The 25,807-nt window shown below is 35.4% G+C and overlaps 3 protein-coding genes across 13 annotated transcripts; all 3 read right to left on the bottom strand.

The window, feature by feature from the left end:
- Positions 1 to 35: 35 nt before the first annotated feature.
- LOC135681712 (actin-related protein 3-A) lies at positions 36 to 13,967 on the bottom strand. The gene is made up of 15 exons (XM_065196302.2): positions 13,808 to 13,967; positions 11,047 to 11,102; positions 10,495 to 10,560; positions 9,626 to 9,675; positions 9,252 to 9,293; positions 7,870 to 7,938; positions 7,121 to 7,166; positions 6,288 to 6,337; positions 5,462 to 5,569; positions 4,512 to 4,655; positions 3,989 to 4,162; positions 2,574 to 2,666; positions 1,775 to 1,900; positions 1,440 to 1,523; positions 36 to 751 (listed from the first exon to the last, which is right to left on the bottom strand). The coding sequence occupies exons 1-15, from the start codon at positions 13,849 to 13,851 to the stop codon at positions 656 to 658; spliced, it is 1,248 nt and encodes a 415-aa protein (XP_065052374.1). The 5' UTR covers positions 13,852 to 13,967; the 3' UTR covers positions 36 to 655.
- Positions 13,968 to 15,289: 1,322 nt separating this feature from the next.
- LOC135681709 (uncharacterized) lies at positions 15,290 to 21,958 on the bottom strand. 11 transcript variants are annotated; one of them, XM_089111765.1, is made up of 4 exons: positions 20,593 to 21,958; positions 17,172 to 19,763; positions 17,016 to 17,093; positions 15,290 to 16,859 (listed from the first exon to the last, which is right to left on the bottom strand). In XM_089111765.1, the coding sequence occupies exons 1-4, from the start codon at positions 20,708 to 20,710 to the stop codon at positions 15,955 to 15,957; spliced, it is 3,693 nt and encodes a 1,230-aa protein (XP_088967891.1). In that variant the 5' UTR covers positions 20,711 to 21,958; the 3' UTR covers positions 15,290 to 15,954. The 11 variants fall into 11 exon arrangements, with proteins under 11 accessions (XP_088967891.1, XP_088967895.1, XP_088967896.1 ...); XM_089111769.1 differs by having other exon boundaries at positions 15,290 to 16,625; XM_089111770.1 differs by having other exon boundaries at positions 15,290 to 16,625; positions 17,250 to 19,763.
- Positions 21,959 to 22,100: 142 nt separating this feature from the next.
- Positions 22,101 to 25,760, bottom strand: LOC135681711 (bis(5'-adenosyl)-triphosphatase enpp4). The gene is made up of 2 exons (XM_065196301.2): positions 24,746 to 25,760; positions 22,101 to 23,571 (listed from the first exon to the last, which is right to left on the bottom strand). The coding sequence occupies exons 1-2, from the start codon at positions 25,508 to 25,510 to the stop codon at positions 22,828 to 22,830; spliced, it is 1,509 nt and encodes a 502-aa protein (XP_065052373.2). The 5' UTR covers positions 25,511 to 25,760; the 3' UTR covers positions 22,101 to 22,827.
- Positions 25,761 to 25,807: the final 47 nt, after the last annotated feature.

The following is a 25,807-nucleotide window of genomic DNA, read 5'->3' as shown; positions in this document are numbered from 1 at the left end:
GAGAAGATCCGTTACACAAATAAAAGAAACGAAGCTAACGGGGCCTATAAATCTTTGAAGACTGATACATTTGACAAGAATACTGGTACTGTAAATTTCCCGTCTAGAACTTGCTTCAAAAATTATCAAAGGAATAAAAAAGATTGTGACAAAACATGACGACATTGTTTGTATAAAACTAGATACATCTGCGGAATATCCAAGTGACAACAAATTTCAAATTCAAGTGCAATACATGAAATTTTGTGAAAGAGCCTAGATCTACAAGGAGAACATTTAACAAACGATGAATTATCCCAGTTCCGTTCCGTGTATTGAAAAGCTGCGAGTTAGGTGTTTTCTGTCATTATTTAAATTTTTCAGTGCATTTGGAGGATTCAATTAGCAAGTTATAAAGGTATAAGCAGACAATTAAATCTAGAGCGAAAATTTAAGCAGGGATAATTCGTGGGATACTGAGCTCAAGCTTAAGGAATGCATCCAGCAGAAACTTGAAACTTTTCTCTATTCTCCCTTAGCTTTAGAATCTAAAAAATTATGTAAACTGCGTTTTTAAACACCGAAGAGTCAATCTGATTGAATTGTCCATTGATGATAAATCAAAAGTTGTTAATTGATGGAAGTTAACGTTACTTTTAGACTATACTGCGATTAATTATGACATTGTCCCAAATACTGGATTGTGCCTTGCAATGCTTGGACCACATTCATCGTACTGTTCTTTCGTGTGGCAAACTGAATAGAATTCCGGCTGGAAAATAAAAGAGCTAAATCAACAACAGATTGCTAAAAACAGGCTCTACAGAACGCAAATGCCCGCCTTTATATCTTCTTGGCGAAGCCTCTAAAAATGTGGTTCAAATTAGGCGTCTGCTTGATCAACCTGGGTAATTTTATTCAACAGCTGCCTCATTTTAATAGCCATTGCTGGGCGTAACTCTCATAGCTCAAAGGTTAGCTTACGATGAGATAGTTACAGAGTAATTGGGTATATTGTATACAAAACAAGCCTTTCTGTTTGACTAGTATCTAGGTTGACTTTTTCTAAGGGTATGGGAAATTTTTGGTCAGGATTGCAGATCTATCACTGGTACGCTCCGATACTCTGTCTTACTTCTTTGTGCCATCACTATAACTCAAAAATTAGCTCAAGACCTAGAAATGGACAAAATGTAAGATTTGCCTTAAGTCGGCAAAGATTTGTCTTATGTTAGTGATCCATAAACGTTTCGTAAGAAATTTTGTATCAAAAAGCGACCCGAAAAAGGATAGTTCCCAATTTTCCAAGCAAAAACAGAGAAATCACTCCTCCAGACATCCTGTTAGATATTTTCCTCGTATGATTACAAACACACAGGTACATTGCAAGCATGAGCTATAAATATTATCAAGTAAACGCAAGTTTCTGCAATAGTATATCACAGCCGATGGACACTTACAGTTGATGCCAACATGCTTCCACCGAACCATACTGCGTATCTTTGCATAGAGTGGGTTATTACGGCAACATCAATTGGTTTAGGCTGAGAAAAGAAAGAAAATTCTAAATTAGAAATTATTACCTTGAATGTCTAAAGAAATTTGTCAATCTTCTCGGTCGGCCAAAGCGAATATTCCCACGACAAAATAAAGTAAAATGAGGCAAAGGCGGCACAACCCTTATTTGCATTATTCTCCAAAACTACCAACTTACGATATAATATCATACATAAACCCATATTGAATCACAGTATTGATCAAATAATAGAAAAACGTATGATTTCCAACGACTTACTTTAATTCTTCCTTGACTCAGAGCCTCGCTTTGCTTCAATCTCGCATCTACAACACGCTTTACATCTCTTTGCAGCCTCCTTCCAAAGTCTCGGAACATTGTGGACCCACCAGATAAGACAATATTCTGAAGTCAAACAAAAAACAACAAATTAAGACTGAATAGGCTAGTTTTTATTCAAGATAAAATGCAAGATAAAACGCTATAAAAAATTTGTACAACCAATGGAAATAAAATTATTGGAATTCTTCAGCTGAACTTTTCTGAAGTTGCAAAAAGTCATTTATGTATACATATTCGGAGAATGCTTAACGTTTAAGTCGCTTCTTTCGATTTGACACAATCGCCTTTCTCATTTATTAATTTCTATCCAAGTCTAGGGGGCTTCTGCTAGATTTGGCCTTTGAATTTTTCGCAGCCCGTTAAACAAATCTCCAAAGGTGTTAAGCTTGATTGGTTTGACTTCAAGTTCCCAAGAAAAGCAATTGCACTTAGATCTTTTAGGTTAAGGTTAATCACAGAATTAAGGTTACACCACTACAGCCCCCTGAAAGTGTTGCGCGGTTCATTAATAATCATCGATGCAAGATCTCGTGTCTCTTTTCACCGCAGTTTTAAACGATAATACTTAGAGTTATTCACCAAAATGAATAAAATAAGAAAATATGTCTTCTTGCTTATATATTAGTTTGCAGCAAGGTGAATGGTAAATTATCACTAATTTAAAAGAGCCTCTATGGATGAGCTTCAAAGGTACAGATAAAGACTGACAGGAAACAAGTTTCATTAGCACACTAACCTTGTAAAGAGGACGTCGAACATCAATGGGACAGTTCTGAATGACAACATCAACCGCCTCTGAAATCGAGGTCGTGAAGTCTGGGTTTGAAAACTGCAATAGAGGACAAAATAAGTGAATTTTGATTTCTGAAACATAGTAACCTATAGAGTATAGACAGTGGCGTAACTCAGTTTAGGGTACACCAGTTCCATAATTGAGGGCCCCCAATTAAAGGGGCCCCAAAAGATGCTTATGACATGTTTTTAAGCATGGAACTCAGAGGTAATTTTGATATGCTTTACAAATAAGATAGGACCTTTTGGCAAACCGTCAATAGGGCCCTAGTCTCTGTTTTTCTCAAGGGCCCCAGGCGACTTCGTTACGCCGCTGCCTAAAGACACAACAACTTGCCTGCAAGCCTGTACAGAAAACAACAGATGGATTTTGCATCATCAAAGTAAATTGCTTTATAAATAAATAAAGAGTTTCACCGTTGAACCAATATCTTAATGAGCTTCTCAAATACAAGACTATAGCCTTAGCAAGAATTGGGTGATTTTCAATTCGTTTCAACAAAAACAAGATCCTCTATCAGAAGAAAGCACGAGCAACGTAAACAGGTTTGACCATACATGGATAAAAGATTGGAAACCGAGTACTAAGCACTGGGTAATACAACACAATGCTTATAATGTATTTCTAATACTTTTGATCAATGAATTAATGATATTTTTTAGCATAAATAAATGATAATTAACGAGACTGAAATTTGGTTGATATAGCCACACAAGAAAATTTGGCATGCAATGATCAACGATCTCTGTCATTTTGAAAAAAGGGTAAAACTATTTCCTGGAAAAAAGACTGACACCGCATCTCCTCTCCCGTAAAATAATGTTTGTAAGAGTTTAAAATCATAGCTTTCTGAAAGTAATCTACTTGACATCAGTGAGCCTTTAAAACTGCATAAAAAATATTCCTTTAATTATAATATCAGTATATTCCTTAAATTAAATTTATTTTGAAAATTTTATCTCGTGACATTGGATTCTCGTCGTCGTATTGCTTTGTTCCTGAATATCTTTCGTAACACCACTCATTGCAAGATTCACAGAATCCGGCGGACAGCCTATCCTGCGGTTCTTCGTTCTTACACATAAAAAATATTGTTTGAAGGACGTAAGGGATGCAGTATAAAATGTTTGAAAGTTGGTGTAGCGTGCCGAAACCTTTGGCTGGCACTGTAGCATGGTCACTCGAGAGCAGAGTGATTAATTCTGGTTATTTTCTGAACTCCCCCTTGCAGTTGTGTGAATAATAAAAACCGCGTATGAATAAATATATTAAAAAAATCTAAAACATTCAACCCAGATACGCTAAGTTCCTAAATGTATACAAAACTGTTCTCAAATACCATAAGATTTAAAACATACTTCTGGATGGAAAAATATTTCAGGTCCAAGGAAGCGCTCATATCCGACATCGACCGAAAAAGGTTTCCTTGTGACGCTATTCACACCATCATATTGCTTGATCCACTTAGCAGGGTCTGAGTCATACTTGTTAAACTCCTTTGCTATATCTGGACTGGTGTAGCAAAACCGCTCCTGAAAAAATGACAAAGAATGTGGTCAATGTCAACCACTAGTAAAATTGTCACCGATAATAATGATGTGGAAACTTTGAGAAGTTAAGGCCGTTAAACGCTTTAATCCTCATTAACCATTTATATGTTAAACACTTTTGTGGTCCGTAGTTCGATAGTTGTTAAGATTAAGCTGAAAATTTCTAAGTTAAATGGCCTAAAAATTTATACACCAAGCATTTACATAGCCCAAAACTGTTGCAAAAACCATAAATATATTACTGAGCACTTTGTGTATTTGTTCATTTCTTTTCTTGTCACTGAGGTTGAGATTTAAAAGAGTTGCAAAAAACCAGGTGATAATGGTATACCTTGATAGCCTTGGCTGTCTCTAAAGACTGCTCGACCGGGATTCCAGTTTCTCTTTCCCTTAGCAGTTGCTGGATAAAGTAAGTAATGTCCCTACCAGCAATTGGAATGTGCTTGATACAGCTTCCGATGACATATCCTTCAGCCTGTAATCAAAACACAAGGGTTGAAAATGAATGAATGCAGAAGGACGAAGAAACATCAATGGAAAATATACCGATATGTCATTACTTTTCGGGCGGGAATAAATGGACGAGCAAGGACTTAAAATGACACAGACGATAAACGGGTGGTGAAATATAAGGCAAATAGCAAACAAGACTTGCACCATGACTTAGGAGAGACATGCCACTTTCCTAATTTTTTATCTTTCCCGTGTTGGTAAATCTACTCTAAACAAGAGATACTGTAACTGAGACCGTATAGAGCGTATGTCTGTTAAAAATGAATTCCAGTCAATCTTAAGCGCTTAACGGATTATTAAATTGCCAAGCTAACAATGTCACATAAACAGCAATGTCTTGCACAATGCTTAGAGATATGATGGTGGCAGTGAAGCAGAATTATAGGACAAAAAATCACCAATGCTACGAGCTGAACTTATAATAAATTGAGTATTTTCAAACATATATTTCAAACATAACTAGATGCGTCGCTCACTCATTGTCAAAATACTGTAACCAGAATTGGAAGACTGATCAACAATTTCCTAATTTCGCAAGGCATCTAACTAAAGACAGGTTTATGAGCCAAACACTAAATGGAATTGTTTAGACTTTAATAACCAAAGGTTCTTGAAAACCAGCATTTTATGCTTTGTTTGCGCTTTTAGCATAATTTCAGCCAAACAGCAGTTTCATTTGAACGAGAGATATAAATAGCTGCTTTCCTCTCGCCAGTTGCAGTACATATAAATACAGTTAAAGGGTTAAAGCTTATACACGGGACTTACAACTGGGATCACGTGGGTAACACCATCTCCCGAGTCAATGACAGTTCCAGTCAAAGTTCTCTCGCCAACTTGCCTGGACGTCCACGATGCAGCTAAAGCCAAGACAGCCTAGAAAAATAAACAACTGGTGACAAAGCTATAAAAAAAGGCTGAGGGAAACCAATAAAAAATATCTAAAAAGGATAAAGAATACGTCAAATCATTTCGATACTTGAAATAAAGAAACATGTAATATCCATACAAAGAATGTTCATGAAATGTACATACAAAGAATGCCAGATATAAAAAGAAAATACCGCAAACATGTTCTTATAAGTCAAGAGGTAGGAAAGCACGACAAGATAGTGAAATTCTCTATGACAGGATTACTGTCAATTTTCTATAAAAATAAAAAACTCATTTATATGCTTTAAACTGTAGTTGGCTGTCAGGACAGAATCTGTATTGCCCTTATCTTTTTGCCTTGGGAAGTACCCAGCTAGAAAAACCTAGCAGCACATTTCATTTTTATACAAGACCGTAAATGCCAAGGTAAGAATCGACAATTTCTTCCTGTTTAATTCAAAACCCACAAAATCGTTGAAAAAAGGGACGAAATAATTCTGAAAAGTTTATATTGCAAATTAACACTGCGAATGCTGAAAACTGACTACAATAAATAATGCTGCTGCAGAAAGGTGTTCCAGAGTTAGTAGAATGCCTTGGTACTGTTAAAACTTCTCTTGATAAATGAAATATCCAAAAATTTTGGCAAAATATCGGTTTATAAAAAAATGAAAACATGAATTGTAGAGAGGAGCAATTTCATCCATTTGATGAGCGTTACCTGAACAGCGATGTACAAGCCAGGAACATTGAAAGATTCAAACATAATTTCTACGAGAAAAAAGAAACACTACTTTGGATGCAGCGCTACTTTGGATGAAAAATCTTAGTTGGAAGTTCGATACAGGTAGGTGAAACTTTATATTTTGAAGGTTTCCAGCTTATTATTGAAGCTTTGGTTAAACATACAAGTGAGAAGAAGAATGACTTCATCGATCTTGTGGCTACCTAAGATTAAACTTGAATTGTCTTGTCAGGGCTAATAAGGAGGCAAATAAGATTAAAATACAAAGATATAAATAAACAATTTTCGGCGGCACATAATTGAAAATGTCTTTGAAAAATGAAACATTTCAAAACACACAGAATCATCTGAAACTAACGCCCGGTTATCGTTCAGCAGTTTAGAACCCATTTACATGAAAATGAAAAAAACTGCTGCTGTTTAGACATATTTTAGATAGGCAAGCAGCACTAATTGGGCAACCTTTACAGGCATGTGCTAGCGCTTCTGCTTGGCATATTTAGATCCATAACTGGGTATTTAGATTTTTTCTAGCTTAGAGTTTTCGATCTAGGTCCTGGCGTTTATATCCTGAAGATTGTCAGAAAAAAAGCTTTCGTATGTCAGAAAACTTTTACATTTTTCAAAGCCATTTTTTACATGTCAGTTAAATTATCTAGAACTAAATAAGCTATGTCACCTAAATTAACTTAATAATTCGAGAAAAACTTGTGCAAAGCAAGCATTCAGAAGATGACACAAATTGGATCCCTGAAACAAAGGAAGGATTAGCATGATATCTAATACAAATGTGGTTGAAACATACGTACCAGCTGTGTACTCTCTGTTTTCTGGGGTGTTAAGTGGAGGCTCAGTCTACAAATATAGATACAATGAAAAATATAAGCAAAAACATTCTCTTGCCCATATTTTTGCTCATAACTTCAATTGTTCTACAAAAATATATACTAAATCATAACCGACATCTTACAAGCGTGCTGTCTAGGAATTTCATAATATGCGAGAGAAATTGCTAAATGACATTACTGATGTTAAGCTAATCTAACATTGTCGTTCAAAATAGAAAATACGGGAGGACAGACTAGCACTTTAAAGGAGAAAGGGTAAGTTGTGTCAGTGAGCGTTTATGGGTAATGCTTTTATCATAAATGAAGTTTTTTGTTTCATCACAAATAAAGATATCAGCTTATCCAAGTTTTCAATAATTTCTATGGTAATATATACAGCTGTTCTTGATATCCCAAATGCTGAAATTATATATATCTGATTTTTTCTTTCCTCCTATTCCTCTACCTATTGTCCTCTAACCCCTGAAGCTAGATACTCCGGCTAAATATGAGAGACTTGGCAACTATGCATCCTTATTAGAAAGTGACCATTATCAATGTGGGCCCAGAAGCCATTCATATCCTCGGGCATAAACAAATTAAAAGTTTTACAGGTCTTAATCTAGATGCCTGCTAGCCATCTCCGTACCGAAATTCGTTAGAAAAAAATTATGTCTATTTGACAATTCCATTCTAAATACAAAATAAAGAAAATCTGTGTTATGTTTTACCAGTAAAAAATAGTGGTCTTCTGGTTCTGCACGTAAATATTTGAAAATACATTGTTCCCAAAACCGTTCCTATAATAAAGAGAATAATATTGAACATTTCATAGGAAACTTGCAATATCCAAAGAAAAACTGGAAGACCTATATAAGAAACAATGGTGTTTGGTTCAAGTAAGATAAGGACCTAGGAGATATTCTGCAATATTTTCATTGTAGCAGAATATTTGTAGATTTTTAGAACAGTATTTCATATACCAAAAAACTTATTTTCATAGTCAAGTATGGTAATGTAATTTTTTCCAAGGTATTGTAATTTGTATGGTAAAGTTGTTTCTAAAATTGAATTTAAAGGAAGTCAGCTTCTGTTGGTTTTTGTATGAATGGTAGGCAAATTTTGTGCAGAATTAAATTCAGAAAAATACCATCTTGTTAAGGATTCTTATTTCTCATAGATAAGATATATGACAAGATAAGGGTCATTCTATTATTGTTTTAGAAAAAAGTACAATCTAACAATTTGCATATCACTCCTGTTCTATACACCAAAAGCGTAAACAGCTCAGGCCTTGTGAGAAACAAAAAGCAAGCGCTTTACAAACTGAGCACCATCAACTTTCTAGGCGCTAGATTGAGCATCATAAAATAGAGTCACATCGCCCTTATGGAACGATTTCAGTAAAACTTTTTTCTTCAGCTTTTTGGTACTTCTTAATAAAATTAATGTACTACATGCACATTGTTAGATTGTTGTATAGTCTACATGCTTGTGTAAAGAAGTTGCTAGGCGAACTAAAGTGCTCCTGATAAAAAACCGCTATGAATGAAAATTGTGCAAGCTATTGCTTGGGTTTCAACAATTATTTGTTTTTGAAAGATGAAGAAATACGTTGTGGGGTTTGTTTTGATTTAGCTAAAAAACTGACCGAAGGAATGGCCAAGAAAGTTGAGGTGCAGAGTCAAAGGTCTACAACTTTTTCATGTACATTCCGCTTACTTTTAAAAGATTCTCCTAGCTTTTATGAATCAAATGAAACAATGATAGTTATTAAAAAGTACAAGTAATGTCGTCAGCAATATAATTTCACAAGTTTTTTGAAGGTAAACAAACAAAGTTTCCTTCATATTAATATTTACCATTGCAGAGTCAGAATTTATGTGAAAATTGAATTGTTCCATAAAAGGCAATGTGACTCTATCATTAATATTAAAATTTGGTTTATCGCCAACATAAACACACTAGTTTCTCAATCAATCAAGCACCTAGAACTTTCTAGGTGCACGTGTAGGCATTTGATTGAGCTCGAGCGCCTCTCCTTGCAAGGTCTGATACAGCTCTGACAGACTAGCAATTTTAGTTTTTAATCATCACAAGGATAAAAACATACCATTAAATCCCAGTCCTCTACTATACCATGTCTTATAGGCCACTGAAACAGATTCAGAGAATATGTTTTATAACTAATGTTAAAACAAACCTTGTTGTAGTGTAATATTGAATTGAAAAAATGAATCAAAATCAACATTTAGTTAGGTAAATAAATATGTATTAGCTTTGTGGCCAACTGGAAACCTGTCAAATAAATGACAACAGAGATTTTCAAAAGATCAACCTGGGACAAATATTAAGTTACAAGGGCAACAGTGATTCACTAGAATTGATAAAGAAGGGCACCTATATAACAGAAAGGCTTTCAAAATGCTTTCATAAAAAATACTTGCAGGATGAATTAATTTTCAATAAAAAAGACTAGAAGCATACCTTTGTTGAATAAGATGGTATGTCTAATGCACTGTCACCAATGTGAAAGTCTATAAAGAGAAAGAGTTGATCAATTTCTAGTAGTTTTGGTGACTTTTAGGCCTTTGAAAAAATGATAAACAGCCTCAACAAAGTTTAAGTGATTAAATTCATATTAGAAAAGTCAATAATTGAACTATTTCTTATATGTGTAAAAGACTAATTTTCAAAGTGCAGATCCGATTGCCTCACCGCTGAGATTTGAGTGCACTAACAAGGATGCAGACAGTGTTAAGCCTATAAAGTTTCCCATCTCTAACAATATCATCCTTTTGAAAACCAAAAGATATTTTGCAAAATGGCTAGGCATTGGAACAGTGGTCTATATTTAAGTTTATCTTGTCTGTTATCAACAAAAACCTTGGTAATGTTTTCAAGTATTCCTTTATTGATAACATGAGTTTATTAATTTGAAATACAAAGATAACTTAGCTGGAGTTATAAAATTGTAACACTTCAAACAATTCTAAATAGCCAAATACCTTAATTTGTATAAAACATCAATAATTATTTAAAAACTATGCTTTTCAAAAAATAAATAGCTATCAACTTGACAGCCACAAGTGCACATTGTGCCTGGAAATTCTTTACTATAGTCTTTACTATAAAAAAGTAATTGATGTTGGGAAATAAAAATATGAACAATATTTCAAAAGACAGAAGTAACAAAAGAACTGATGTCTGACTGTGTTATTTTAAAAAAACAATAAATCTATTTTAGATCACTGTTTGCAGGAACATTTAGCGATGACAAAAATGTAAAGGATTCAGTTTTTGTCTTTCCTTTGAAGTGGACCTCTTTTTTAATACTAACTTCATTAAAATCATACCAAGATCATCTACTCCTCTGATTGAACCTTTCCCGCCAAGTTTTGCTGTTTCCTTTACTGCAATAGCTAAGATTGTAAAAAATAATAATAAATCCTAAGTTTTGTTTTGAAAAATTACATAGTATGATTGAAGTATATATATCATATTCTAATCTGATGTCAATTTCAAGGAATTGCTAAATTCATCTGCATAATTGCAACTATGATACAAACATTTTGCACATAAAAAATACGCTTGGAGAAAATTTCTTGAACAAAGGTCACCTGATAAGATTCTATCAATTTCATGATGACAATTCGATCAATAAAAGGTAGGTAGGAAAATGCTTAACAACAACAAGTAATCAAATAAAAACAAGATATAATTTGAAGCATCAAAACTTAAAGCTTAAATTGACTATTATTTTGCCCACACAAACATGGCTTCATGAGCGCGAATATAACAAATAATTGGTTCATAAAATATGATTTTGTTTAAAATTTCATTGATATTTATAATTTTGCATTGTTCCTACCCATTGTTTATATACAAAATAGCTATTGTAAACATACCAGAGGGCATTATATACTGTGGTTCTGTGTTCCCTGCAAATCCTAATTTTGTATATCTGCGCAAAGAAATATCACATATATTCATACGTTTTTGATAGCATTTTGCAAATTATGACAAAAAACTACCAAAAACTATACAAATGAAAATAAAATACACAAAAAGAGAAACTAGAGCAAGTATAACAACAACCAAGTAACAGAACAGATGAACAATAGTGTGTCTAGTAACGGAGTTGCCAAAGATATAAAGTGGCCACTACAAAACCAATAACAATAGTTAATGTGAAATGAAGATTATTATTCTATAGAGTGACAAGCATTAACATAATTGGAGGGATTTATGAACCTGAGTAAAGAAAGGCAATGAAACTTTTATGTCTACAATTTAGCTGACATTATAAATAAAAGACAGCCATGAAGATGACTGAAAGACAACAAGAAGAAACAAAAAGAACAAAGCTTGATCATGATGATGTATATATAAATGATGTAGATGAAAATCTGTATAAAAGTGAGAAAAGGCATGGTGAAATTTTTTTAACATAGGAGTTGCATTTGCACTTTGAAGCTCCACTATAAATACAGTATACACAGCAAATACGGTAATATGGAAACACTTGCACATTTCTAAAAGAGATTTTCAACAAGCTCCCCACTTTTGTTAAAACTCGATATCTTACAAAGCCTTCAGCTAATTTAAATGGAATATATCTAGTTAGGACACGCTAGTATACTTGGAAAGCTTTTGTGCTACTAAAATGTTACTCACAACACCTTACATTCCCATCACTGAAAATCACTACTTAAAAGCTAGATACTTTTGCACAGGAGCACTTTAACTAATCTTGCGAGACACATTGTAAAAATTCCTGTTTAAAATTTATACCAGTTGAATCTGATCATGTAACACATTTTGCCATGTCTATAATGAAAGCATGTGCCTTTAATACAGATACCGGTAAGTGTTTGCCAGCTCATTGAAAGTCTTTCACATAACTAAGTTTAGTGAAATCTTTTGTACTTCTTTGCTAAGTGTAGCTATTGAGGAAAATTAGGTAAGAGGCTTCATCAAAAGCTTCATCTTAAAATTTACGCATTTCAATTCCAGTTTTCAGTTTTTGTTTCATCATTCATCAATCAATCCTATATACAATTCTACATAATACACTACACCTAAATACATATATATAGAAATACAGCACTACACAAAAATAAACCAAAATTAAAGATTACAGAAAAAGCACTTTTCATGATTGTATTTAAGATTGATTGATTTAGGAGGAGCTCTCTAAATAGGTTAACTAATCAAGAGAGAGCCACCGACCCCCCCCCCTCCCCCCATAGAAATAATAAAACTGCAGACATTTTTTATAAGAATCAAAACAAAATGTTTGCCAGGTTTTTCTGAAGAGACCAAAGGTAAAGCAACAATTTGGAGAGATTTTTTAATCGAGAAACAAGGTTAAGTTAAGAGATTTGAAGAGATCACCTCTAGTTGCCTGGTGAGTTCCAATCTTATGGATAGATGAGTTTGGCTGGAAATAATTGTAAAAACAGGAAGGATATAACCTATTTTTGCCTTATAAACAAACGTAAGAATATTCAAATGCAAAGTATCCTCAAGTTTAAGAATTCTTAATGACTTGAAAATGGGTACAGATGGAGCTGTAAATGGTTTGAATTTGGTACAGCCAAGAAGAATTTTCTGCAGGCGGAATAGAGGATTTAGGAAAGATTCTAAAGTAAGTCCCCATGCTGTGATGCCAGAATTGAGGAAAGACTGCGATGTCAATTGTTGTTTAAAAGCACTTTGTCTGATGAAATTTGGTGTCAGTTTGATAAAATAAACCATTCTTTGCAAGGATTGTCTAAAACTTATATTTACTTAGTTACTACCCCAATATGACCTACAGTAAAACTCTATTAAGCCAAAGCACAGGGGGTTATTCATTTTTAAATCCTATTGGGGGGCTTAGTCTTAATCATATGAAAATAGAAATAGGAAGCATTAAAAGTAAAAACATTATAAGCTATCACTTAATTCTTAAAATTAGCGTTTTCCTTGTTTGACACCAGGGGCTAAAGAGGGGCGCTTAAAAGTAAAGGGGGCTTATTTCAAATTTTTGCTTGAAAGGGGGCTTAATAGAGAGGGTAGAATTAAAAAAGAGGGGAGGGAGCTTTTGGAGGATATGAATTCAATTTTTAAGTCCAGGTATTCATCTTACTAATTCATTGTAATTAAAGGTTTCAAGTTGCTTTTTGCTAAAGAGAATGATTGAATTTGATTTTAGAGAATGGAATTTTTAACATTAGGTAGGTAGAGGCAAAACCTGTGACTTAATGATCAAAATGCTAGTTTTTCTAAAGCAAAATTTATCTTGCATGAATTGCAGTAGATCTATTTATATAACTGTGCAACAATTCATCAGAAAACATCAGATCTGATAAACGTATACGTCGGCTGCCCAAACCGGTTTCCAAGCTAAGCCTGGCGTTTGCTACCTTGCAAAATGACAGCTTTACAACCTCTCTCTCTGCATGCATCTTTAATTGCCAGCACTCCAAATTTCTTCACAAAAACTAATCGAATTCCTTCATTTAGCGCTGGAAGGAATATATGCTACTGGTTTGCTCTAATATACGCAGCAATGATGACCTGACTCGTGGATCTTGCCGGCCTAACAGAGCCAACATCCAGTACTACTACTGGGCGGTGAGCATAACAAAATAAGAACTCTACATTCTGAATTTAGTCTCTTACCCTGTTCCATTGTCTATGACGGCTGCTGGCTGTCGCATCGCCATCCTGATTTTAGCAATTTGCAGTCCAAATGTAAACTTTCTTGTGACTGTCTATTTCCTCATGAGCAACCCCACAGCCAAGCTCACTCCCAATATGGCGGAAGTCAACCAAACAAAAGGACCTGATTGGTTACTTAAAATGGCAGACAGTTTCAAGTGCGTTTTAAACGCGTTTTGACCGCAGATGAGGTGGATGTGGAACTGCCTTCCACATGACAATTTTGAACTTCCAAAAATAAACTCTTTTTTATGAGAACAATTTTACAAGAGAACAAACGAGCCTCAAAATTGGTCAACGTTAAAAACAAATCATAAAAGCTGAGGTTGAGCTACTGTAAAACGTGTAATTTTGAACAATATTGTGAAACCCGCTTAACAATTTCATTCCAAAACGAGGGGTTTTTGCCATCTAGCTGTGCTTTTTTGGGGAATTTTTTCAAGCGTGTCACTAAATAAAGGATGTCTCTTTGTTGGCTATTGCTGAGGCCCCAGTTGGAAACTATATGAATGTTCGAGTTCCAAGCACCAATAGAGACTTGGCGGTGCCAAGGGGCGGTAGGGGGGGTAATTACTTCCCCACTTTCCTGAAATTATAGTCTATATATTTCTTCTAAAAATGGATTAAAAAGCGCTGGGTAGGGGTAGATCAAATTTTCCAAGGAAAGGGACGAATCACTGGAACGAGGAAAAAAAGGTCGTGGTCACACTGGCCACGCCCATTACCCTCCCACTCTGTAATAGCTGGAGCCGCCACTGGCCACGACATACGTACCCTAAAGTCGTCCGGTCTCGATTATGAAAGAAATCGTTGCTTTTTATTTCAGGCCCGTAGACACTGGGGGCAGGGAGAGCAATGCCCCACAGTAATTTGCGAAAATTGCGTTTGAAGATCTTACAAGCGCAGCTTGATCTGACAGCATATCGTAAGGCAGGTATAGAAAAAGCTATATTTCTATTCATGAACGCCCTGGAGCGTAAGAAAGAAGAGCGTAAGAAACAAGACCTGGTGCATTCAGCCCTGGTATTTTAGCAACTAACCGAATAGATGCTTTTCCCTCAATTTCAAGCAAAGGGTAGTATAGAGAAAATGCTTGTTTTCGTCTCCCCATCACCCCGCAATCGCACACTGGACCAAGAAAAACAAAGTTCTCCAGATCTATGTTCATTTGTTGCGCTAAATCGTAGACGCTGTTTTGCTAGATTCCTTACCCCCCACAATGTCATGTACATTATAAGTCAATTTCTTTGGGGGTCTAATAATAGTAAATAGCTTACGCTTGAACTCCTAAATCGAATTTGCACTTTCTTACTCAAGCAGGAGTGCTTATTTCAGAAAGTGTATTTGAAAAATACGATATAGAAAAACGAGCTGTCCGGAATTGTGTTCATAATAAGCAAGAGGAGTAGAGGAGACAGACAATGTCAAATAGAAAAAACGATGGAAAAATCACAAGTCTATAATTTCATCAATGAATCTTAAGCTTTCATAAGAAAATGGCTTTGAAATCTTTTAACATGTTTCTATTTACAGTATAAATATAATAAAAAAGACAGTGGCTGATAATTGATAATTCAAAAAGGTATAAAATAAAATGATGTAAATTTTAGGGAAGATATTATCTCAAAATGAAATGATGTTCTTCTAATGAGGATAAGTGTCTTTTAGATCCACAAGAAAAGATGATAGATGATTTCTCTTCTAAGACGTGAATATATGCAACGCAGCAGTTATGCTGATCGAAAGATAGTTAAAAAGGGTCTTTTTATAGTTTTCACCGTTACAATGGAAAGCAAATAATTCTCATCAGAAGACATAACTACTATAAATACACATAAATAACAATAAAAATGCTTTTTCCAAAACATATTTGCAAAATATACTGTTATCTCACATTTTCAAATCATTTACCTTTATAGTTTACTCACAAGTCAAAAGACCAATAAATAAAAGCTTTTTACAAATTTAGGACATATTGATATCCAGATATTAATAGTGATATGAATTTTTCCTAAAAGCATCACTCTTAACAGCAGTGAATTTGATAGAAAGTGTCTTCAAAATGAAACAAACAATGGAAGAAATTCATGGAGTAATATAACTTTCAATCAGCCTCTTTGAACACTGTGCTTATTTTTGACAATCTTTGACAAATGTCTCTTGCCTGCATTGGCTCTAGTGACTTTTGCTAACTTCAAGCTCTTCGACTGCTTCTTACTGACAAAAACTCTCTTCTTCAGATTGTTGACTTTTCTAGTACGCTCGTCTCCAAGAGTTCCAGCGATTCCTTTCCTTACAATAGTTGAATCTCGCTTAGATTCATCGACAGGAGCACTGCTATGACTCAGAGTGGTATAACTTGACTGGCTGACAGAAAATTCATCATCATAGTTTCCAAAAGCTTTATTTTTGGTATCAGATGACTGCTCATCTCCATTTTTCTTGCCATCCTTTTCACCAAAACGATGTTTTTGATTCTTAGATTTGCCGTTCTCTTTGCCCCCATTGGCGTCATTGCCAAACTTATGGTGATTTCGCTGGTTGCCCCCTTTCTTCTTTTTGTCATCATCATTTCCCTTATTTTTGCCATCGTCTCCAAAACTTTGTTGATAGGCTTGGTTACCTCCTTCTTTGTCTTTTCCATCATCGTTTCCTTTGCCTTTCTCACCATCTCCAAAACGTTGTTGATCAGCTTGGTTACTTCCTTTTTTGTCTTTTCCATCATCGTTTCCTTTGCCTTTGTCACCATCTCCAAAAGGTTGCTGATAACCTTGGTTACCTCCCTTTTTGTCTTTTTCGTCATCATTTCCTTTGCCTTTGTCACCATCTCCAAAACGTTGTTGATAGGCTTGGTTACCTCCTTGTTTGTCTTTCCCATCATCATTTCCTTTGCCTTTGTCACCATCTCCAAAACGTTGTTGATAGGCTTGGTTACCTCCTTGTTTGTCTTTTCCATCATCATTTCCTTTGCCTTTGTCACCATCTCCAAAACGTTGTTGATAGGCTTGGTTACCTCTTTGTTTGTCTTTGCCATCATCGTTTCCCTTGCCTTTGTCACCATCTCCAAAACGTTGCTGATAACCTTGGTTACCTCCTTTTTTGTTTTTGCCATCATCATTTCCCTTGTTTTTGTCATCATCTCCGAAACGTTGTTGATAAGCTTGGTTACCTCCTTTTTTGTCTTTTCCATCATCGTTTCCTTTGCCTTTGTCACCATCTCCAAAACGTTGTTGATAGGCTTGGTTACCTCCTTTCTTGTTTTTGTCACCATCGTTTCCCTTGTTTTTGTCATCGTCTCCGAAACTTTGTTGATAAGCTTGGTTACTTCCTTGTTTGTCTTTTCCATCGTCATTTCCTTTGCCTTTGTCACCATCTCCAAAACGTTGCTGATAACCTTGGTTACCTCCCTTTTTGTCTTTTCCATCATCATTTCCTTTGCCTTTGTCACCATCTCCAAAACGTTGTTGAAGGGCTTGGTTACCTCCTTGTTTGTCTTTTCCATCATCGTTTCCTTTGCCTTTGTCACCATCTCCAAAACGTTGCTGATAACCTTGGTTACCTCCTTTTTTGTCTTTTCCATCATCATTTCCTTTGCCTTTGTCACCATCTCCAAAACGTTGTTGAAGGGCTTGGTTACCACCTTCTTTGTCTTTTCCGTCATCATTTCCTTTGCCTTTGTCACCATCTCCAAAACGTTGTTGATTGGCTTGGTTACCTCCTTGTTTGTCTTTCCCATCATCATTTCCTTTGCCTTTGTCACCATCTCCAAAACGTTGCTGATAACCTTGGTTACCCCCTTTTTTGTTTTTGTTACCACCGTTTCCCTTGTTTTTGTAATCGTCTCCGAAACGTTGTTGATAGGCTTGGTTACCTTCCTTTTTGTCTTTTCCATCATCATTCCCTTTGCCTTTGTCACCATCTCCAAAACGTTGCTGATAACCTTGGTTACTTCCCTGTTTGTCTTTTCCATCATCGTTCTCTTTGCCTTTGTCACCATCTCCAAAACGTTGCTGATAACCTTGGTTACCTCCTTGTTTGTCTTTTCCATCATCATTTCCTTTGCCTTTGTCACCATCTCCAAAACGTTGTTGATAGGCTTGGTTACCTCCTTTTTTGTCTTTTCCATCATCGTTCTCTTTGCCTTTGTCACCATCTCCAAAAGGTTGCTGATAACCTTGGTTACCTCCTTTTTTGTCTTTTCCATCATCGTTTCCTTTGCCTTTGTCACCATCTCCAAAAGGTTGCTGATAACCTTGGTTACCTCCTTTTTTGTCTTTTCCATCATCATTTCCTTTGCCTTTGTCACCGTCTCCAAAACGTTGTTGAAGGGCTTGGTTACCTCCTTCTTTGTCTTTTCCGTCATCATTTCCTTTGCCTTTGTCACCATCTCCAAAACGTTGTTGATTGGCTTGGTTACCTCCTTGTTTGTCTTTTCCATCATCATTTCCTTTGCCTTTGTCACCATCTCCAAAACGTTGCTGATAACCTTGGTTACCTCCTTTTTTGTCTTTTCCATCATCATTTCCTTTGCCTTTGTCACCATCTCCAAAACGTTGCTGATAACCTTGGTTACCTCCTTTTTTGTCTTTTCCATCATCATTTCCTTTGCCTTTGTCACCATCTCCAAAACGTTGTTGATAGGCTTGGTTACCTCCTTTTTTGTCTTTTCCATCATCATTTCCTTTGCCTTTGTCACCATCTCCAAAACGTTGTTGATAGGCTTGGTTACCTCTTTGTTTGTCTTTTCCATCATCGTTTCCCTTGCCTTTGTCACCATCTCCAAAAGGTTGCTGATAACCTTGGTTACCTCCTTTTTTGTCTTTTTCATCATCATTTCCTTTGCCTTTGTCACCATCTCCAAAACGTTGTTGATAGGCTTGGTTACCTCCTTGTTTGTCTTTTCCATCATCATTTCCTTTGCCTTTGTCACCATCTCCAAAACGTTGTTGATAGGCTTGGTTACCTCCCTTTTTGTCTTTTCCATCATCATTTCCTTTGCCTTTGTCACCATCTCCAAAACGTTGCTGATAACCTTGGTTACCTCCTTGTTTGTCTTTTCCATCATCGTTTCCCTTGTTTTTGTCATCGTCCCCAAAACGTTGCTGGTTACCCTGGTTACTGTCTTTTTGGTTTTTGTCATCTACTTTTCCCTTATTTTTTTCGTCACCTCCAAATTTTTGTTGATAACTTTGGTTGTCAGCATTTTTAGCTTTGTCATTACTTCCTTTGTCCTTGCTGTCATCTCCAAAACGCTGTTGATAGCCCTTGTTGTCTTCTTTTTTGTCATCATCATTTCCTTTGCCCTTGTTGTTATCACCAAAAGGTTGCTGGTAGCCCTGGTTGCCAGCATTTTTGTTTTTGTCTCCACCACTATCCTTCGTTTTGTCTTCATCCCCAAATTTTTGTTGATTGCCTTGTTTGCCAGTATTCTTAGCTTTGTCATTATCATTTCCCTTGCTTTTGTCGTCATCTCCAAAACGTTGCTGGTTACCCTGGTTTCCAGCAGTTTTGTCTTTACTGTCCTCATTTGCTTTGCTTTTGTCGTCATCTCCAAAACGTTGTTGATTGCCTTGACTGCCAGAATTTTTGTTCTTCTCATTGTTTTCTTCTTGGCTACCTCCAAATCTCGGTGGTTTGCTTTCTTCAGTGGTTTGACCACCGAATCTTGGTCCATCTTTGTCTTTGTTTTCTTTTTCAGCCATGTCATTAACTGCATTTACTTTTGTTTCCTCATTTTCATTTGACTTTGAATTTGTAACGCTGTCAAATACCTTGAAGGAAGTCAAAAGCTGTCCAAGATCTGGTTGCCTTCTCGTTGCTGTATCGCTATAGTCATGGGTGTGATCATTTGTGTTCTCGAATTTTCGTATAATGCTTCTTGCATGTGCTTTGCGTCCCTTCTTTACGTGACTTGCATCTGAAAATTTATTGCATATTTGTTACAGACTTGCTAATAAATCAAGAGCAAAGAACTCCTGTATGGTTATTCCAACGTTGACTCTCATACCGTCAAGGAAATTTCCTGGTCGACAAATAATGTGCTAGACTAGCTCATAACTGCTTTGATAGAAAATCAAATTAATGCATTTTCTATATAAAAAGGAACTTCATTTCAAACAATTTCATTGACATTCATTTTCATAAATTGTTGATGCCAATTGTATGATTTATTCTACAAAGGCCGAAGTATCTGCAAAAAATTGTAAAAGTCGTCGATTAATCTCGTAAAATTGTAAAAGTCGTCGTCTTTTATCAAGCACCGAATTGCTGCTAAAATCAATCAATTCAAAAATGTTGACTAAAGTGAGCCATAAGTTCAGTGTTTATCATTAATTTATGAGTATATGTCAAAATTCAGTGCTTATTTCTTAAATTTAAGCAATCACTGTGTAGTTGGCAAGCAATGCACAATGTAATTAGAACTCTGTGCCTGTTTGTTTGTTTATTTGTTCATGTGCTTGTTTAACAGTTTACTATGTCAAACAGATTTTATTCAAAACATTTAATCTTGGCAAATCCACACATGCCAACTTACCGTTTTGAAGCAAGACACCAAAAAGTACAAAGAACAAAATTGGAGCAACCATCTTGAACATGATTAAAAATCAAGTTTGTTACTTTTCCGCGGCTACAAAGCTCCATAAACAAATATTTTGAACGTAAACTTTATTTTTGCACAAGGTCAACGATTATACGCAAAATACAAATAGGAACGAGTGAAGCGTGACAGCTTTTGTCTAATATACCTGGTAGGTTCGCAAGGTGACCGTGTGGAACGAGAGATGGAAACAGCAGCAACAACAGCACGGAGCAAAATTCACGCTTTAACAAAACATATGCAAAATCCTTGACCGAACTTTCCATTTCTGAAAAGCTAGGTGAGAGATTTGCAGTACGCTCCTATTCACAAGAACACATTTATACATTCTGCACGGTCTATTCACAAGAACACATGGGGTCTGCATCCTATCTTTTTGAGCACATCAAACTGCCAACCTTTTTCAATTTTTCATGCTGGTATCACAACTAGCAGCGATATTATTAGAATAAATGCTTTTAGGGCCTGGGACCCAATGCAACGGTCTAAAAATAGCACTTGGGGACATTTTCAGTCGAGGTCTGCATCTTATCTTGATCAGTGCCCAAAACTACCCTGTGGACGAGGATTCATGCTGATATCCAACTTTGCACAACTCTCTCAAAATCTGGGACTAACAGCCCTGACTATTAATAACAACCCCGAGGCTCGATATGCCCAAAAAGTCAGAAAAACGGAACGACATGTGAAGCCGTAAATGAAAGTCAGCGGAAAAAAATCTTTCTCTTGTGTTAACAATAGTCAAATGAGCAGATTTTATTAGCAAATCATCCGTGCTACTGAAGATATAAGAAAAAACTGATTTTTAGTGGTTTTGAAAACCAATGTAGTGTTGTAAAAAACTCAATGTTGGAGTGGACACAATATAAAGAACAAATGGACAGATCTTCAAATTAACCAAAGAATAAGATTAGCAAGCCTCGTCAAAAATCATTTGTTTCTTATGCGTGTAGCGCAACCAACCCAAACCCTTTTTTACGCCTAATTGACATCGAATCCTAATAAGTTTCCCAAATTAGAATTGAAACTATTGCAAAATAACGAAGACTTGCAAAATATCCAAATCTACCTTCAAAGAAATTATTTATACAATTATTTATACAGAAATTTTTTGCGACCACGCCCTTTAGATTATCTTAAAATGCATTTTAAAATATTTATTACAGTTGTTTGCTTGTAGTCTATTAAAAAAATTAATTTTATTTGAAACATCTCCCCCCCCCCTCCGAGGTACTAATTTTATTCCAGCTTCCGTAAGATTAACTTTCGGAAATGCGTGTTAACAAAAATTGAATGTCGGATGCAAAATTTCCAACTTCAGAGAAAATACGGACAAGATAAGTAAAAAAAACAGCAAATCTTCAACAGCATTCTAGGGAAAATCGCTCTCTCTATCTTTAAAATGTTCAATTAGTTTATAGCAATCAAATATATTATTATAGCAATACTATTAATTAGACTGAAGCAAAATAATTGTGTCTGTCATGATATACTATATTTAACCTTTGTCACAACCATCCCATTCAATATGACATCAGGTTTGTCTCCAGCGATGAAATGGACCATGTTGAAAACACATAAAAAAGTGAAGATAACGAGGCTTGACTACAATTTTAAACAATATATAAAGGCAAAGCAGCGACAAGAAAAAGAGCATTGTTCTCACTTTTATTAAAATAAAAATAAATGTATGACTACAAAGTTACCATTCTTGAAAGAAAATCTTGAGCAAAACAAAAACCGCCTTATTTCTGTGTTTAACAAAATTACATATTTGAGGGACAGAATAAATACATGTCAATCAAACTTTCTTGTTCCCACATGACATAATTAAATAAAAGAATGATCATATCTAGAGCCATAAAGGATAAGTAGTACTCTAAACTGAGTTGAACATCAAAAGGTTTTTGACTTTGCTCAGATTGAATCATTTCTTAATAGGAGAATAAAATTTCAAAATTATTTGTGGGATAAAAAAATCACATCGCACAGCCCCAACTTTTCAATTAAATCATTAGACACTTGTTAAGTCTGACCCTACATTCTATCAATAATTATAAAGCAGGCTAAAATAGACACTGTTAAAAAAATTGCTCTCTCCTCATTTTCTGTTCTCTCTCCTCAGCTAGCTTAGCTATTGAGAGAATTCCTTGATAATAATGCCCCTTCGTACAAATCCTCTGACTTAAAACATTGCTGCAAATTGTTTAATATTAAAAGGTGTTTCTAGCGGGACTTCTTTCAATCAGTTATGGAGTAAAAGAAAACATATACATGGAGACTATTTAATTGATCAGTTGGAACAGTATCAGTGGACAAAACAAGACCAATGAGCAAAGTATAAAAAAGACTAAGGAAGACAATACAATGATGTCTCAACACTTTAATCTTCTTCACTAGATTCTTCATTCAATGCAAAATCTTCAGTTAAGTCATACAAATAAATACCATCCTTAGACCTAGATGCTTGAACATACCCCGCAGGGGTATAATGTTTGGATCCTCTACACTGCAAAATGATTCCTATTAGTGACACGATTACAAAAATAGTTATCAGAGCTACTATTGTTATTTTGAAAGAAAGGATATCAAAGACTCTCCGTGTCTTTAGTGCTTTAACTAAGAAATGTTCAACTTCAGATAAGGAACCATTATTAGGAGATGGTTCGATGCCAAGAACACTACACAGCAGTGCATAAATATGTACATTAGAGAATGTCTTGCCTGTGTAGTTCTTTTTAAATACAGGACCAGCTGCAATAAATATACCATGCATTGATTTATAACTGTTCAGGTAGCCATGATTGCCAGTTGTGTGTGTAACCACTGTCCTATTTAAAGTTATCAAATATCCTTCATCTGCAATAGCAAGAATTCTTTGAACTCTGCGATTTTCTTTGTAGTGCAGTTCTGTGGGTATTTCTTCCTTCAAATAAACTGTTAAATGTGGGACTCTTTTCAACTGGTTGAATACCTTTCCAGTGAAATTTGCCTTTGGTATAATTGATGCAAATACATCTATATTCACTGCACTATACCAGCTTTGATCTATGAAATCATTCAAAGCGATTTGATGATTTGGTTCAATACTTGCCATGCCATGGTCACTAACAATTACCAGATTCACCTACAAAAAAGAACAAGGACTAAGGCTAAGCTTACATCTTACAGACAATTTCAGTTGTGTAGTTTGGGGGTAATGTGGCATAATGCCGTTAGGCTTCTTAAAATGTTTGAGCTGCAGCATTATACTACCTACCCAAGCAGTGACATTATGCTTCTTAAATATCACTATCATATTAGATACTAGCAACAAACAATCAAGCGAAAATTTTTATTAGAAAACATAGCAGATAAATTGGTAAGGTTTTAAATGTTTGTCTTGACAAAGGTTCAAGTGAGTAAAAAAGTGATTAAAGTCATATGAAGAGTTCGCAATTGCATTTTGGACATTTGATTTATGCAAACTGGGCATGCATTGTTTGAAGGTCCTTTTTGCTTGTTTGAAGGTCCTTGTCATTGGTCAAAATAGAGAGCCAGATTATAGAAAAAGCAAATGAATATGGCTACCTAAGTCAGCTAATGATATCTGTAAACAAAACAAATAGAAGAATTGAAAGAAAAATAGCTACAGGATGGCCAAGATTTGGGCAATTTGTCAATTCATGAGAATTAGGAAGGAAAAGAGTAATAGATGGTGCCATACTTCTGGCAATAAGATATGGTGTTAAAACATGGGCACTGGCATCAATTGGCAGTGGCACAGAGAAATATGGGAATAGCAATGTTTAACATCACATGGACAAACCGAAACTAATGGACAAATGAAAGTTTATGGTTACACACTAAAGGTTTTGACATTGTAGTAAACTCAGATAAATATAGGTGGCAAGTGGGCAAGCTATGCCGCATGGATGGAAGGAAGAAGGTGGGCAAAGAAGATAATTAAGTGGGTAGCAATTTGAATAAAGTGGATGCCAAAGACTTAAAAAGAAATGAAAAGATGATCTGCAGAACAGTGCATATATCACTAGAATGAGATAAAATTTGCATTTTGCAAACAATGCCACTACATTAATTGAATTAATTGCTTAAGTTTAATAGCAGTTTTCAGTAATCAATTTATTTATTACACAGTTAATACATCTAACTATTTGGTACTTCCAAAGGTGCTTATAGATGAAGTATAGATCAAAGATCAAAGGAAGTTCAGAATTTTCAGCAACATTTACCTAATTGGTTACAACTATAAACAAATTGAAATGCTACTTTGAAATATAAGTGTAACTTTATCAACTTACAAAGTCAAGAAACCTGTTCTCTTTTAATTTCTTGAGGAAAACACCAAGGAGCTTGTCAAGTTGTAAAAGCACTTTGGTGACTTCTATTGAATCAGGGCCATGTTTATGTCCAGTAGCATCTGGTTCGCTAATGTAGCAAGCTATGAAATTAGGGGGATTTTCTTCTTTCAAAAGTCTAACGATAAGATCAAAGCGATCTTCAAAGGGGTAGCTGCCATTGTAAATTGGAAAATAAAAGTAGGGAAGTTGTCCATTGTACTTAACATTTGAACCAACCCAAAATATTGCAGCACTCTTCCGTTTTTTATTGTTACCTTTCTTCTCAGATTTGAAAGTGTTATTATTTTCGTCGCGATGCATTTCATTCTTTATCCATATTGGTAAAGCTGCATCCCACCATTTTGACTCTGTATTATTTGGGTAGAAAGTTTCATTAAAAACTGGATCAAACATTTTATTTGCGACTATGCCATGTGTTTCTTCATGAACGCCAGTTACAATTGTAAAATGATTTGGGAAGGTTTTCGTAATAAAGCTACTTTGAAGGCTGTCTGCTTTCACGCCATTTTCCACGATATAATTGAAATTTTCCAGTTTTGTGCGGTCAAAATAATCCCATCTAAAACCATCAAAAGAAATTAATATAACAACCGGAGTCTTAAAAGGATTCTCATGGCTGCTTTCATTTTGTCCAAGAGGCGAACATTCTATTATTCTACTACACGCAGTCAATATCAAAATAAAAAGAATGTCAAATGGCCTCATATCTGAAGTGAAGACTTCTGGCTTGGGCCTAGCAAGCAGGCTTCGGGAATGTTGACTTTTTCAAGATAATATTTCCCTTGCTTGTTCTCTCATCGCGTGAAAACTATCCACCAGAATATTCCAACCACTTACGCTGTCATTAAGCACAATTTCGTCCACAGTGCAACTTTATTATGGTCAGATAGTCAGGTAGTCGGATAGTCGTGAATATTTACAAACAGAAGAAGTTAACAGCCTCGATCTCGATGTCAAAATTAATTGTTGCGCCCCCACAGAGGTAACTCTAGTTACAGTAGC

The sequence above is a fragment of the Rhopilema esculentum genome, chromosome 12 (assembly GCF_057945365.1).
Source record: "Rhopilema esculentum isolate cy_ngs chromosome 12, ASM5794536v1, whole genome shotgun sequence".
Classification (NCBI taxonomy): Eukaryota; Metazoa; Cnidaria; class Scyphozoa; order Rhizostomeae; family Rhizostomatidae; genus Rhopilema; species Rhopilema esculentum.
Note: the sequence above shows the minus strand (reverse complement) of the source record. Positions and strands in the feature narration are given on the sequence as shown.